The sequence below is a fragment of the Cyrtonyx montezumae genome, unplaced genomic scaffold (genome assembly GCF_038088225.1).
Source record: "Cyrtonyx montezumae isolate F1298 unplaced genomic scaffold, pur_monq_1.0 scaffold_4, whole genome shotgun sequence".
In the NCBI taxonomy this organism is placed as follows: domain Eukaryota; kingdom Metazoa; phylum Chordata; class Aves; order Galliformes; family Odontophoridae; genus Cyrtonyx; species Cyrtonyx montezumae.
Window position 1 is genome coordinate 31,112,869 of NW_027072045.1, and position 13,232 is coordinate 31,126,100.

At 43.4% G+C, this 13,232-nt stretch overlaps 2 protein-coding genes across 3 annotated transcripts in view; both read left to right on the plus strand.

The window, feature by feature from the left end:
* The window catches only part of OIT3 (oncoprotein induced transcript 3), a 123,973-nt gene extending 111,743 nt beyond the window's left edge, over nucleotides 1-12,230 (plus strand). Inside the window, exon 10 of the transcript XR_010622802.1 lies at nucleotides 12,219-12,230. The gene's annotated coding sequence lies outside the window, so the exon portion shown is untranslated. The remainder of the gene's footprint in view (nucleotides 1-12,218) is intronic.
* On the plus strand, nucleotides 69-6,909 carry CISD1 (CDGSH iron sulfur domain 1). Of its 2 annotated transcripts, none has more exons than XM_065746856.1 (3): nucleotides 69-147; nucleotides 2,424-2,629; nucleotides 6,797-6,909. In XM_065746856.1, exons 1-3 carry the CDS (start codon nucleotides 117-119, stop codon nucleotides 6,884-6,886), a joined length of 327 nt encoding a protein of 108 aa, XP_065602928.1. In that variant the 5' UTR covers nucleotides 69-116; the 3' UTR covers nucleotides 6,887-6,909. The 2 variants fall into 2 exon arrangements, with proteins under 2 accessions (XP_065602928.1, XP_065602929.1); XM_065746857.1 differs by lacking the exon at nucleotides 69-147 and adding an exon at nucleotides 349-428.
* Nucleotides 12,231-13,232: the final 1,002 nt, after the last annotated feature.

Below are 13,232 nucleotides of genomic sequence, written 5' to 3' on the forward strand. Positions count from 1 at the left end.
GACCTGGAGGTGTACGCCTCGAGTATTGCTCCTCCCCTCGCCCTTTGACAGCGTGACGGAGGGGGGCGGCGCATGTGCGCTGTGGAGCTGCGTGTGTCCTCTGCGGAGCGGGAGCGATGGGGCTGGGGCAGAATGGCGCCGGGCGGGGTGTGTAGGGGCGCGAGCACGCGAGCTGGGGGAGGGGGCAACGTGGTGGCGCAGCGCCCTCAGGGCCGTGCGTGCTTGGCGGCCTTGGTGAGGCCGAGGGAGCGGGCCGGCCGGGCACGCCGTGCTGCGGCTGCTGCCTGTGGGCCGCTGCGGAGCCGCGGGCGGGGCCGCTCCGTCTCTTTTTGCGTTCATTTATCACGGCCCGACTCGTCTGCTGGGTGCGAGGTGCCGACGGAAACGCTTTGGAGCCGTTACGGAGTGACGCGTAATTGACATGAAAGGTGCCAGGGCCTTTGTGCGGTTGCTGAGCTGTATGCGCTGTGCTCGTTTACGTGGGCAGAGGGATTTGGGCTAGCTGTGGATGCACGGCGGGTTTCAGTGAGCTTCCAGCTCACGCTGCCTGCTGTAGGCGTGTTTTCACGTCCGGAATCCTTTCTGCTCGCTGAATGTTTCTTGAGGGAATTAATGTAAGTTATCGCTGTCCTTCCATCAGTTAAAAATGATAATTAAGATTGGATCAGCTGGTAGCGCATCAGTACGTATCCTGAGCAGTCCTTGCTCTTGCTGCTTCTCTGCAATCTCTGCTGTGGACGATACCTGTTTTCTCTCATATCATTTTCACTTCACAGTGAGCTGAATTCACTCTAAACTTGTTGGACCAGTGTGTTCATGAGCTGACTGGGTACCTCCTGCCCTCTGTAGCCTTACTCTGCTCCTAGAGATCTGCCCAAGGCAGAAGGGTGCTGTGGTGGCTTTCCCTGGGAAACTGCTGCCTTGTGGAAGCAGGGACCGTCCCTTGGGTTGTTTTGGACTGTGTTGCTAAATTAAAGCCGACTTCTGTGAGATCTCTCCTTTAATTTCACCTGGATTCTCACCCCGTATCATCACAATTAATGCTTTATTTCTGCCAGTTAGTAAAGAGAAGATGAGAAATGCTACGTGCTTGAACGCAGTGCATTCTCTGTGCCTTTTATTTTAAGAAGGCTCCAAGCAGGAAAACACACCCTGAATTGTTTGATACGAAGAAAACTGTCTTTAACTTAATCACCTTGCAGTTACAGGGAGGGGTTGTCCCTTGTTTGCACGTGAAACCTCAGTGTCTGCTGTTCTCTTTTGTTTTGTTTACTAAGAAACTGAACTTAAGAAAATTTCTGTATCTTGTTCTGTCCTAGTAAGACACTTGACAAAGTTGCCTGTCCCCCTTTCTGTATCTCACATGGCTGCTTTAATCATAGTGACCTTTGACTATTTACGCATAGTGTTACATCCAGACCCTTGTGGATCAGCGTGGTGCTCTGGCTATGGAAAGCAGCAAGAGCTCGCTGATGCTTTTGATACTCCATCCTAGATTCAGTGCAGTAGTGCCTCTTGCTCCAGTGAGAATATCTGGCTTGGTATCTTTCTAATACAGTATGGACTTTGAAGGGTAAAAGAAAAATTCCCAGTGGAAGGCTGTTCTAGTTTTCTTCAGCTTCATAAATGTGCTAAAACTTAAATTCCTGTTACATGTGTTTGTCAATGGTGTCAGCTGGACTCTTCTCCTACACATCAGAAGTACATGTGCTCACAGAGGTGGTGGATTAAAAGGCAAAAGAAGCAGCTGCTGTTAGGGCAGCCAGAACCATTAGGCCAAAGTCCAGGATGTCAGTGTGAGGCAGAAAGAAATCCCTTTTGGATCCTTGTTCTTTCCTGTATCACCACAGTAGTCTTTTAATTAAAGCTATTTTTATTTACTCCTGTCAAGTGGTATTAAATTAAATAATTTCCCCATTGCCAAACACCTCTTAACTTCTTTTGGTTACAGCATGCATTATATTAAAAAGTTACTCAGTACCCATACCCCAGAGGGATCTGTTTGGGTTGCTGATGCTGAGAGTTTGTCTTTATTGACCTTCCTGGAACTGAAACACCTTTTTTGCTTATAGTTTAATGTGCTGAACTAGGAAACACTGTACTTTCCAACGTTGACATCACAGTTTAGTGAAGACAAGCTTAAAAACCAACCAACCAAAAAAAAAAAAAAACAACCTACCCTGCCACCTTAATCCTCACCCCTACATAGAAGGGACTGAGGTGAAAGAGCTCTGGTTAATGGAAAGGAGCAGATTAACTGAGCGTGCATGAAAATAAAGAAAAAGTATTGTTCTAAAATGCTGCATTTTGCTTAGAGAACAGAAAAGTCACTTGGAAAGTTAGAGCATGGAGACATTTACTACTGGGAGTAGTTTTAATGGAATACTGTGGTCAGCAAACTGAATCTTTTCTTTTTGTTCTAGTTGAATGGATTGCTGCAGTTACCTTAGCTGCTGGAGCAGCTGCTGTTGGGTACCTAGCTTACAAAAAATTCCTCTCTAAAGACAAACGCTGTAAGGAAATGGTGAATCTCCATATCCAGAAGGATAACCCCAAGGTTGTCCATGCATTTGATATGGAAGATCTGGGAGACAAGGCTGTGTACTGTCGTTGTTGGAGATCTAAGAAGGTAAGAAACATGCACATAAACAGCATTGCAAAATGTATTCGTTTTTCAGTAAAACCATTTTACTATTTAATTTAGCAGAAACTAGCTTTTCACATAAGCTTATTCTGCACTAAGATGTAGCAGCAATTCGGTCCTCGAAGCTATGTAGATTTATGCAGAGTGAAGCCTTCAGATCAGTGCTAATAGCAAAAACAGTGTTTCAGTGTCTCTGAAGAAGCAGTTCCACTTGAGAGTACAGCTGCTCTACAGACTTAACTAGTCTTAAATATCAGGTCCCATTTTGCCACTGAAGTTTATCCAAAAGTATCGGTCTGTTGGCAGGCTAGGGAGAACCCAGGGACCACAGTCTGAGAGGAACTTTTACTGGAGGAAGCTCACTTAATTAGTCAGAAGATTCCTTGCTACTAGTTTGTAACAAAACAAAACCTTAAGAAGTCTCCTGGTATATACCATGTCAAATTGTCACTTGACATGCTTGAGCTCAGCACAGAATTCTACCGAGTCTGACTGAGATGTGGCTTTGTCTAACTTGGTTGCATATGAAAGTGCTTCAGTTGCTTAACTGTAGTGTTAAGCATGATTCATAGGATCATAGGTTCATTAGGTTGGAAAGGACTTACAAGATCATCTAGTCCAACCATCCTCCTATCACCATCCCTACCCACTGAACTACTCAATCAAATCCCTTAGCACCTCATCTATAACCTTTCAGAAACACTGTTAAGATCAGCTTTGAATCTGACTTAGATGAGAGACCTTTGATGCTGTTGAGTTATACTTGATACATCTGTAATGCCAGTTGTGGGATCTGTAATGAGAGAAAGTGGAGTGAGTGGTCTAGTCTGTTTACAAGTGGCACATGTTTAAGAGCCATTTTTAAGTTGAGGTGCTAATGTGTGGGTTAAATCTCAACTGAGAGCTAGAGTACTAATGTTGGAAGCTGCCTTGAGTGCCTCAGCTTCAGAGAAGAAAGAGAGGTGAAGAGAAAAAGCTGTGTTCAGTATTTGCAGTTGGTGGTAATATCTGAAACTCGAGTTTAATTCAGGTTAAAATACTGTAGGTACCTCCTTCAGTACTTGAGCAAAAAAAAAAAAATCAGAATTGACCCTTAGTATTTATACTTACTGCCTCCTTCTCTAGGAAACAGAACGGAAGACAGTGTCTGGATGTCAGGTTTGCATTGCAACTCTGGACATTATTCTAGCTATTGTTTGATACTATCTTTTTTTTTGTGTGAAATCAGAATCTGATCAAGTATATTTTGCTGTATATTGAGAGGTGTTGTCAGTTCAGGAACATACTGTCCTAGTGAGGCTGCTGTAATCTCATGCTAGAAGGAAGTAGATGAGAGATATCGTGTAATGAGTCTGTTCTTAGAATGCATAATTTGTCTGTGTAAGCTTGTCTCAGCAGACTAAGGCTGATCTGAGGCACAAGGCTGCTAATAGAGCTGCTAACATTGTGCACCACAAGTTATTTCAGCACGCTGATGGTGTGTGTGCACTCCAGCTGGCTTGGTATGGTTTTCCTTCTGTACTGGGAAGAAACAGTACAGAAGGAGGGTGTTTTTGGGAAGCTTAGAAAAAGATAAAAGCTAATACTCAGTTGTGTGGTTTTCTTTTTTTGGTTTGTTTTTTCTGAAATAGTGTACTTCAAAGGAGTGGTGCATTGGTTTTTTTTTCCTTTTTTTTTCCTGTTGTTTTTTGTTTTAGTTTGTTATTTGTGCTAGCCAAAGTTCACTTGCTTACTTCATCTTTTGTAGAAAGCATTTATTTATTTGAAACGTAGTACCTTCAGATAAGTCTGCTGGGAGGTAGCGGTCTGTCACAGTGGGTGGTAGGTAAATGGCCCTTTCCTACTCAGCGTTGAGTTCTGCAGGGGCTTCATAGCATTGCTCCTTGAGTTTCATACAAAAACCCTCTGTTAAAAATTATCAGGGTAGAGGCAAGAGTGTTGCTTTAAAACCAAATAGTAATTAGTCTAAAGTTAGAGCATCTGTTCTGCTTTTTTTTAAGCTTTTGATCTAGAAAGAGAGGATGTGGGATGTCTTAATTGGTTTATTTGTAATTATCTGCAATCTCTGTGTCTTGCAAAGCAGTGTTAGTCCCCAGGCTGCAGGTTGAGTGCTCCTGCAGAGCATCAGAAAAAAACAAACTTGTTCAGGGGAAATAAACTGAGCTGTCCAGACCACTGCACAATTCCCTCAGGGCTTGAGCTTTGACCACTGTTGCTAGCCTGCTGTATCTTAAACAAGGATAAACATGCTGTGTCAGGCCCAGCTTCAGTCTTGAAGGTGACTGAGTAGATGGCCTAAAAAAATGTGGTGGTTTTTGTGTTGTATGCAGCTTGCGTTTTTTTGTGCCTGGTGTTCCATCCCCTGTCAGCTAGTGGTCTAGAGACCAGCTGGCCCAAAGGATGCAAAGCAGTCCAAGTTGGTAGCTGTTAAAGCCACTTCAATGCTAGATGATGACTATGAATTCCACCAGTTTTGTCACCTGCAAATTTGAAGGGATGTTTGCTGCAGCTGGGCCTTGGGCCTGTCTTCTTGGGGCATCTGAGATGTGTCTAATATAAGCTGGACATGTGCTTCTGCAAAGGTGGATAGGCCGTGGTGCTGTATGGAGGAACAGCTGGGCCAGGAACATGTGGGTGAGAAGCTGATGAATATCCTAAGAACGTATGTTCTTTTTGCTTTAATTTGTGCCAAGAGTCTGTCAGTACCTACTCGCTGAGTCACTAAGAATTGATTTGATAGTGAAGTTCCTGTATGAATCAGTTAACGTGACTGCTCTCCAAAATCTGGGGGGTGCTGTATTTAGAAAATTCACCTGTTATTTATAGCATGGGTTTTGACATTTTGTAACTGTGGAAAAACAAAAACTCTTACTGCTCCCTCTGCTTCCACCCTACCCCACAGGCGTATGCCTTTATTTTTAGAACTCTTGAGAACATTTGTTTCTCACTAGTATATTGTCTTCAGGATATTGCTTTTATGTGATACTTGGAAATCCCTTATTCTAGCTAAGCATGAGTGATTGGGTGTTAATTTTAATCAAGGGCTGTGATTAGGCAATGAATATTGGGATCATCAGGATGTCAGAGTTGGTTTGGTGGTGACCATGAGGGAATACTGATGTTCTAAGGGCATAAGCTTAATAGTGCCCAACTTTTGATTCCAGCTATTTTTAAGCAAACAAAACAGAAACTGAATACAAATACTGGTGTGATATATGTGATTGTCTCTAGAGCTTCCTCTGCAGAGAGGGCACAGCCCTGAAAGCATATCCTTGGGAAGTGGTGGGGTCTGATGTAACTCTCCTTGCTTTGCAGGATGTCCTTTGGCTCTTGCATACGAAAAGAGCTGCCTGGGAGCAGTGTGGTTTTGAGCAGTTCAGAACCTGGTCAGTTCAAACTGGCTAAAGGAGTCCCTCCGGGTCTTGCTCTGTTCCAGTTTTGCTGATGGAACAAATATTTCTTTGAATTACTTTCTCAGTATTACTCTTATGAGCCCATGCTGAATAACCATGTCAACAGGAAGTGTGTTTTATTTTCATCGTCAGGTCAAAATCCTGATGTAGAATCCAGCTTTTGCAAACAGACCTTTGTGTTGGTGAGATAAGCTGGCTGTGCCAGACGAAGCAAAGAAGGCCTGCCACTCTAGCTGTCTGGTGGCAGGACTAATCTGTCAGCGTGTCTTTTAAGTAAGAGATGAGCTAGGGAAGCTGTGCTTCTACTTGTCACATACGAAGAGAAACTGAAGAGGGGAAAAAAGCTTGGGATCTACTTCTATTGTATTTCTTCTCCCCACTTAACTTCTGTAACTGCACTCAGCTCTGGCTGTGTCTCGGGAAAACAGAGTGTTGAGAGCAAGAAACTCTATATGGTGTGGGCTGTAACCTGCATTTTCATCATGCTGACCTGAGGCCAGAACACCAAATGCAGTGGTGTTGAGTTGCTTTGTTTCTCTGACAAGCCTCTTGTCCACTCTGTGCTCGCATGGACAGAACGAGCATTCAGCCAAAACTCAGGGCCACCTGAAGTGCCAGGGTGAAAGTTACAATCTGCAGTCACAGTGGATCTAACGGGAGGACATTCCAATGAACTGTCAGTGTAGGTTCTTAATTCTGACTGAGTGTACTTTATATGTGTTTATTCTTTCTCTTTCAGTTCCCGCTGTGTGATGGCTCTCACACACAGCACAACGACAAAACTGGTGACAACGTTGGGCCTCTGATCATCAAGAGGAAGGAGGCATAGAGTGGACAGTAGAAGCTGCAAAATGAATGAAATGAATGCAAAATGAAAACAAATCCTCTTCTCGCTTGTAACTGGGGGGAAAAAACACAGATTCATTGTCGTGTCACTGAACAATTTCCGGTGTAGTTTATACATCAGGCGTGTTTCTTTTTTTCTAGGGCTTGTCTTGTTTTAATCACTACAGTGCATCATTTACTAAATAGTCATAGTTTGAATTTTTTGTCCTGTAATGTGTGTATACCCACTCGTTGAGTATGGAGATAAACTGACGCACAGAATGTATGAGGCCATTCAGCAGAAGTCGTATTCAGAAGGTAGTCCTTAACGTCTGTGAGGGGTTTGAAAGTTATATGTCTGGATAGAGTTCTGCTTATAAAGAAATCGTGGTGCCAAAATGCAGCTTGACTTGTAATTCTGCTGCATTTTCTGCAGGTGTTGTGTTTGGCCTGTTACACTACTGTTTTGTGTGGGCTCTGTAAAAGAACACGTTTAAAATTACTATGAACAGACAGTGTAAAATGTTTATAGCACGATGGGGCTGAAGCACAACTTTGCCTTTGATTTTTTACAGCAGTGTTGAAACTCGAGCGTTATACAGTGTGTTATCACGAACATACTACCAGAACTGCAGACCTGTATTGAGAGCAGGATTAGGAAGACAGTCTCTGTGAGAGCTTTGTCAGTGAACAAGAGGAAGGATATCAAGTTCTCAGAGTGATGGGTAAGGAGTTGCAGGGTTGTTTTTACTGCTGGAAAGCCTTAGTTTCCTTTGCAGTCTCTGACAGTGGAGCTAACTTCCCCAGACCACAGGACTTGGAGGCTATACTGATTTATTCCAGAAGCTAAAATAAAAAGTAAAACCCCACCCACTGCTTCATCATTACTCTGGCTGGTTCCAGAAGACACTTCCCACTGCTGCAGAGGGAGCAGGCACACCTTTCCTTATTAAGTGGCCTTAGGCTCTATGTGTCTTAAATAGCTCCTGCCTTCCTGGGCTCACTGTTAATGTGGATCAGCTAATTTTACCAAACGAACAAACTTGGACAGGCTTTGGTGACGGGTAGAAACATAGAGAAAAGGAAGAAAGAGGCAAGTCCTCCTTGTATGGCTCTCATCTGCCTTATCTAACACAGTTGCAGTTGCATTAATGGCCACAAGTTTTCTTAATTAGCTTTCAATTTATCAGTGTATCAGTGACTATGAAGCAAAACCCAAAGAGTGTGGTGGCAGAAGGCAGTTTTGTATTAAACCTGGTCCACTAGCATAATGGCAACTTGTGTAAGATTTGAGCTCAAGAGAGAGAAAGGCTACCTCAAAGCTAGAGAAAATGCCTTTTCAAGAAGTTGAAATTGTAACCATAAAGATTCTGCCAGATAATGGAGTGGTAGGGATTGTATTTTTGTAAGGGTGTATTTGGTACAGCTGGTTAAAATTAAGGCAGATGGTTTGCTTGTCCTCAGTGTGAGACTTTCAGAGGCTGAGATCTTAGCTGAGCACTTTGAACTTTGGCAGAAGACACAGAAAGCAGAGTAGGCAGCACAGGTGTAAAGGGAGGAAGGTTTGCAGGTAGTGTACTCCAGTGGGGTTAGCTGCTGTCTGTGAGAGACCTCTACTTGTAAGAAGTTGCAGATGAATATATTTAGTCTCATCTTTCTCTTCCCGTCTTGTGACTGTAAAGGTACCTGTTACTTTTTTTACTTGGCCAAGTACTGATGCATACGGAAAGTTGTTTTAATCTTAAATTATCAAATACATTTGTTTTATCCAAAACAAAGTTCTCTCTCTGTTAGTACAATGTGTCACTGGATATTTCTGCATTTTTTTCATATGCACACATTTGAGCTCATCTTGATCTCAAGGTCGTAGTGTCTGAGTTCTCACAGGTGTCCTGTTTGTTCCGAGGAAGAATTGTGCTGTAAGTAATGCTGTTTTCCAGTGCTGCTGTAGTCACAAACCTGTGTCAGGGTTGAGTTTTCCTTCTGAGACTTCCTGTTAGCAGCAGAGTGGCTGCTTTGGAAGGAGTGAAAGCTCAGTGAAAACTGTATTAGTGTTTTTAAGAGTTGAAGTCCTGCAATCTCACGTGGGTCTTCTGAGTCATAAGACTGTTTCCTGGAGTGTGACAGTAAAACGCTTTGTGGTGCTTGAGCATCAGGGAAGTGGGCTCCACAAGAAGCTCTTCTTCCTGGGAAGAGAAAATGCAGAAACACAGTCTTTGCTGATTTACATCCTGGTGAGTTTATTTTGGAGAAGTGTCACATTGAAAAGCGTTGACATCAAGACTTTATGGTTTGTTTCAGTGCACATACAGTTTTCTGTACTGTACCTGAAGTTCCTGCTACTTGTGTATGTGAGCTGTTAGAACACGATAATTAAAAGAGATACCTGAATTTGAGTAAATAAAACTGCCAGTAGTCTCAAAGAGCATCACAAAGTACTACTTTTCTGCTTGGTTGTTTTCAGAGGGCAGCACTGTGATGACACACAGCCCCGCTAGGAGGAGCTGAACACTGTGCGATCGTTGGGCATGGTGAGGGCAATACGCTCTGGAGGTCATTGTGTGCATGCATCTATTTATGTATATTTTTTTTCAGCAGCTTGCTGTACATCTGAGCTCAGGTATCTAAGAGCACTGCTAAAACACACCTGGGATAAATTAACTTTTCGTCTATGGAAGGAAGCTTGTGGGTTTTGAATCCAGGAGTTGGTTATTACCATCAGTTCCTCAGCAGCAAAGCTGGCCAAAACATCTGTGAAAATTGTGGGGATACCTCAGCGACTCAGACCTCTTTCTGGTGCTTTTGAGGCAGTCAGCAGTGGAAGTAAGGGCCTCTGAAACTGATTCTACACAATTGCACTGGGATTTTCCTTTAAGTGTCATACAGCTAGCTAGGCTGTTGAAACATTAATCAGTGCTGCATCACCACTGCTCACTCCAATAACAGAACATTTTATAATGGCAGGAAGGATAACAATGTAGATGTGAAACTAAACACTGCCATTGTGAAGAAACTATGTCAGCTAGCTTTTCTTTCCCCATTCTGAACACACACATCTCTTCGCAAATTTGGCTTTTCTTTGAACTCCTGAAGCTCTGAGGCTAATAAAGCCCTCACTGAATTAGCAGAATGGTGTGATATCCCTGCAGCACGTGGGCAGTGAGAACGTGCCTCACCTCTAGCACCCTACAGACACTAGTGCTCAGCATCTCTGTTTCAGCCTGGTCAGGTATCTCACGGAAGTCTGCTGAGGAGATCAAACATCTTCTCCATTGTCACTGCTACATATTAAGCTGAGCAGCTTTGGATGCCTGTTCTCCAAATAATTTTGTGTGCTGAGGCTTGTTCTGCCCTGTTTGTCCTATGTTAGAGGGGCTTCACCTTAACCTGCGAGAGAATGATTGTTTTCCCAAAGTCATCATTAATTTAGGAGGGGACTGCTGCTTGTGGCTAGTGCAATAAGGAGTGAGACTTAATACCATATAACATTGCTGGGTGATAGACAAGTGAAAACAAAGGAAGTAGTGCATTTCATTTCACTATACTTCTTAACAGAGTGAGGCATAGGGTATACGAGTACCTCTTCATTAGCTTTGGTGGCTGTAATTTTATTAGCCAAGAACTTGCTCTTGGAGACTGAGGGGTTACTTGCCTTCAGCAGACAACTGTTAGCTACTGTGTTTTCTCTTCTTGAACTGTTTGTGAAATCTTAACTCATCTCAAATACTTTTCTATGGCTGGCAAGTGTAACCATACACAGGTAAAATGTAGTCACAGCTGGCACTCCTGCTCTAGACAATGGCCAGAGCAGACTTACACTTCAGTAATGATTAAATCTGTTGCTCTTTTCCAACAGCATGGTCGTGATCTTTCAATCCCTTCTTGGCTCCAACATCTGTGCAGGTTAAATTACTTTTTAAGCGTTGAAATTCTGTTCATCTGCAGACAAACTTGAGGACCAAATGCTGTTTAGTGGAAGAGGCTTTTTTTTTTTTCTTAAATGCATGTTGGCAGTGGATTTAGTCAATAAAGAGTTGTTCAGTTTTACTGCAGATGTAGGCAGTGTAACCAGCCTCTAGGGAAAGACACAGAGGCATTTTAAATAAACCTCTTTGCATGTTAATAATCTTAAATCGAGTAATGGAGTTATCCTAAAGCATGAGGATGTGACTGGTAAAATGCCATCACACATTTATAAAACCTGAGCAACAGATGCAAGGCTGTACTGGTGAAGTATTTGTACAGAAAGGCAAAAGGAGTAATCTTCGGTTACCTATAATCCTTGAGATCAGGAGCTAATGTTAATGGCACTGTTTCAGAATGAAGTGTAACTTGCTGCCCCAGGACGTCAAAGCTGCACCTCTCTCATTGGTGTTTTCTGGGGTTGGAGGCAGCAAAAAACACATTTCATCAATTCAGGCTCATCACAAATCACTGTTTAATTTTAACGTCTGCATTGATTAGTTAAGGGTGTGTTCCTACCCTCTGTGAGAGGCCAAGTGCACAAGCTGGACTTGGTGTGTGGCACACTGAGGTGACACAAAGCAGCTAAATGTGCCTTTTGTCTTTCTCAGTGCTCTTTCTGATGTTGCCCAACATTTTGTTGGCTGTTTTTGACTGCTGGTGCATGCTCAGCTGATGATCTCAGACTACTGTCAACAGTGACTTCAGGATCTCTTTTGTGGGCTGTGACAGCTCCTTCCAGGTTCAGCACCGAGGAGCTTTGCTTCGGATTGCTTTCCCATGAGTGTATTACACTGATCCACAAGGAAGTTCCTCTGCCATTGTTGAGTTGTCAAACAACTAACATCAACTAACGAATGTCTAACTTTGAGGAAGAAAGAAACTATTGAACTGAACTTTGCAAGGTTATGTTATAAAAGCTGTAGATTTCTAGTACAAAACAGACTTCTCAAAATCCAAAGCTGCGCTTCAGTTTGTAGAAAAGATGATCCAGAAAACGCACAACTGTAGCAAATTAACTTCAAAATAGTTTTTGAAATGTTCTGTATTATCTCTGGAGAGCGTAGGCTGTTTTGTAACAATGGTGCTCTGTTTTCAAACTGCAGAACCTCAAGCATACCTGGTTGCTAGGGTGGAGAGTAATGTCAAAGAGGTTGCATTAGTCACGGCCAAGTGAAATATTAATGAGAGGAGCTCCTGCTGTGGGACTTGATGCTGAAGTGAAAAGTAGATAGCTAGGAAAGAAAAAGGGATAGTGCAGTGAGTTATAGAGCTACAACAGACACAGGTACTTGAGATTTCAGGGCGGAAAAGACAGTGTAGAAGTATTGTGAATTCACCAAAGGATTAAAAACCCTAAGATATTTTAGGAGGGTGTGAAGGAGAAGAAATTCAGCTCAGCTACAGCTTCCACACTGCCACAGTGACGTCTACGTGATGAGCAGGCTGGGCCCTCCTGTTGACAGAAGCACCTACACAGATGCTCAGGTCTGCAGGCACTGCTTTCGCTGATGGACGTTTTTTATCAGGACCACAAGTTCGTTCAGTCCTTGTCACCTCTGTTGCAATCTTTTTGGCCTCCAGAAGCTACACAAGCACAGCCGCGTGCTGCAGGAAGTGGCTCTGTGGGCAGCAGGATTTGCTTCTGTCGTTCAGACCTCGCCATGAAGACACGGCCCCGGCAAAGGAGCGTTGGTTTGGGCGATGCAGAGGGCAAGTGGCAGCGAGCCAGGGCAGCAAAAAAAAACCAACAGTGCCTGCTGACAGCACGCCTGTACAGTGTGAGCATTTTGGCCAAAATCCAGCAGCACCCATCTGTTTACTAATACCCCCCTGCTCTTCCACGGAGTGTGAGCTTATTTCCTGTACTAACCTTCCGTGCATCTTGTGGTTGGTTATTAACTAGCTGTTCTGAAGGGCTTTATTTCAGCAGAAAGCAATTCTCTGCTCCTCCTGAGGCTGTTTGGGGGAGCTTTGCAATTTCAGAGACCCTCTTAGAGTGCACAGAGGCCTTGTGCAAAAAGAAATGCGTGTGTAACATTTTCTAAACGTAATTGACATTCACATTTTCATCCAGCTGAGTGAGGTAGGGTTGTTCTCCAGCAAAAGAGGAGAGCAATCCAGAATTAAGCATACTTTTTTGCAAATGCATTTGTTTGCTGATGGATTCCCAATCTCCTGCCTGTGCTTTAGGGGCTGTCTGCAGCCTCTTTTGCTTTCTCTTTGAGTGCAATTGCAGAGCCCTGAGCTGAGAAGTTTCGCTGGGAATCTTTGCTGGTAGATTCAGCTTTCAGGGCAAGCTCTCACAGAAATCATGCTTTGTGGAGAAGTTCATTTTATCTTTTCTGGTACTCCCAGATTAGATTAGCAAACTCCATGTGCTGAAG

Excerpts from the sequence above, each read along its gene's own strand:
- CISD1 (XM_065746856.1), top strand. The coding sequence starts at position 117 with ATGGGGCTGGGGCAGAATGGCGCCGGGCGGG. Across the intron at positions 148-2,423 it reads GCAGAATGGCGCCGGGCGGG|TTGAATGGATTGCTGCAGTT; the intron begins GTGTGTAGGGGC and ends TTTTTGTTCTAG. Across the intron at positions 2,630-6,796 it reads GTTGTTGGAGATCTAAGAAG|TTCCCGCTGTGTGATGGCTC; the intron begins GTAAGAAACATG and ends TTTCTCTTTCAG.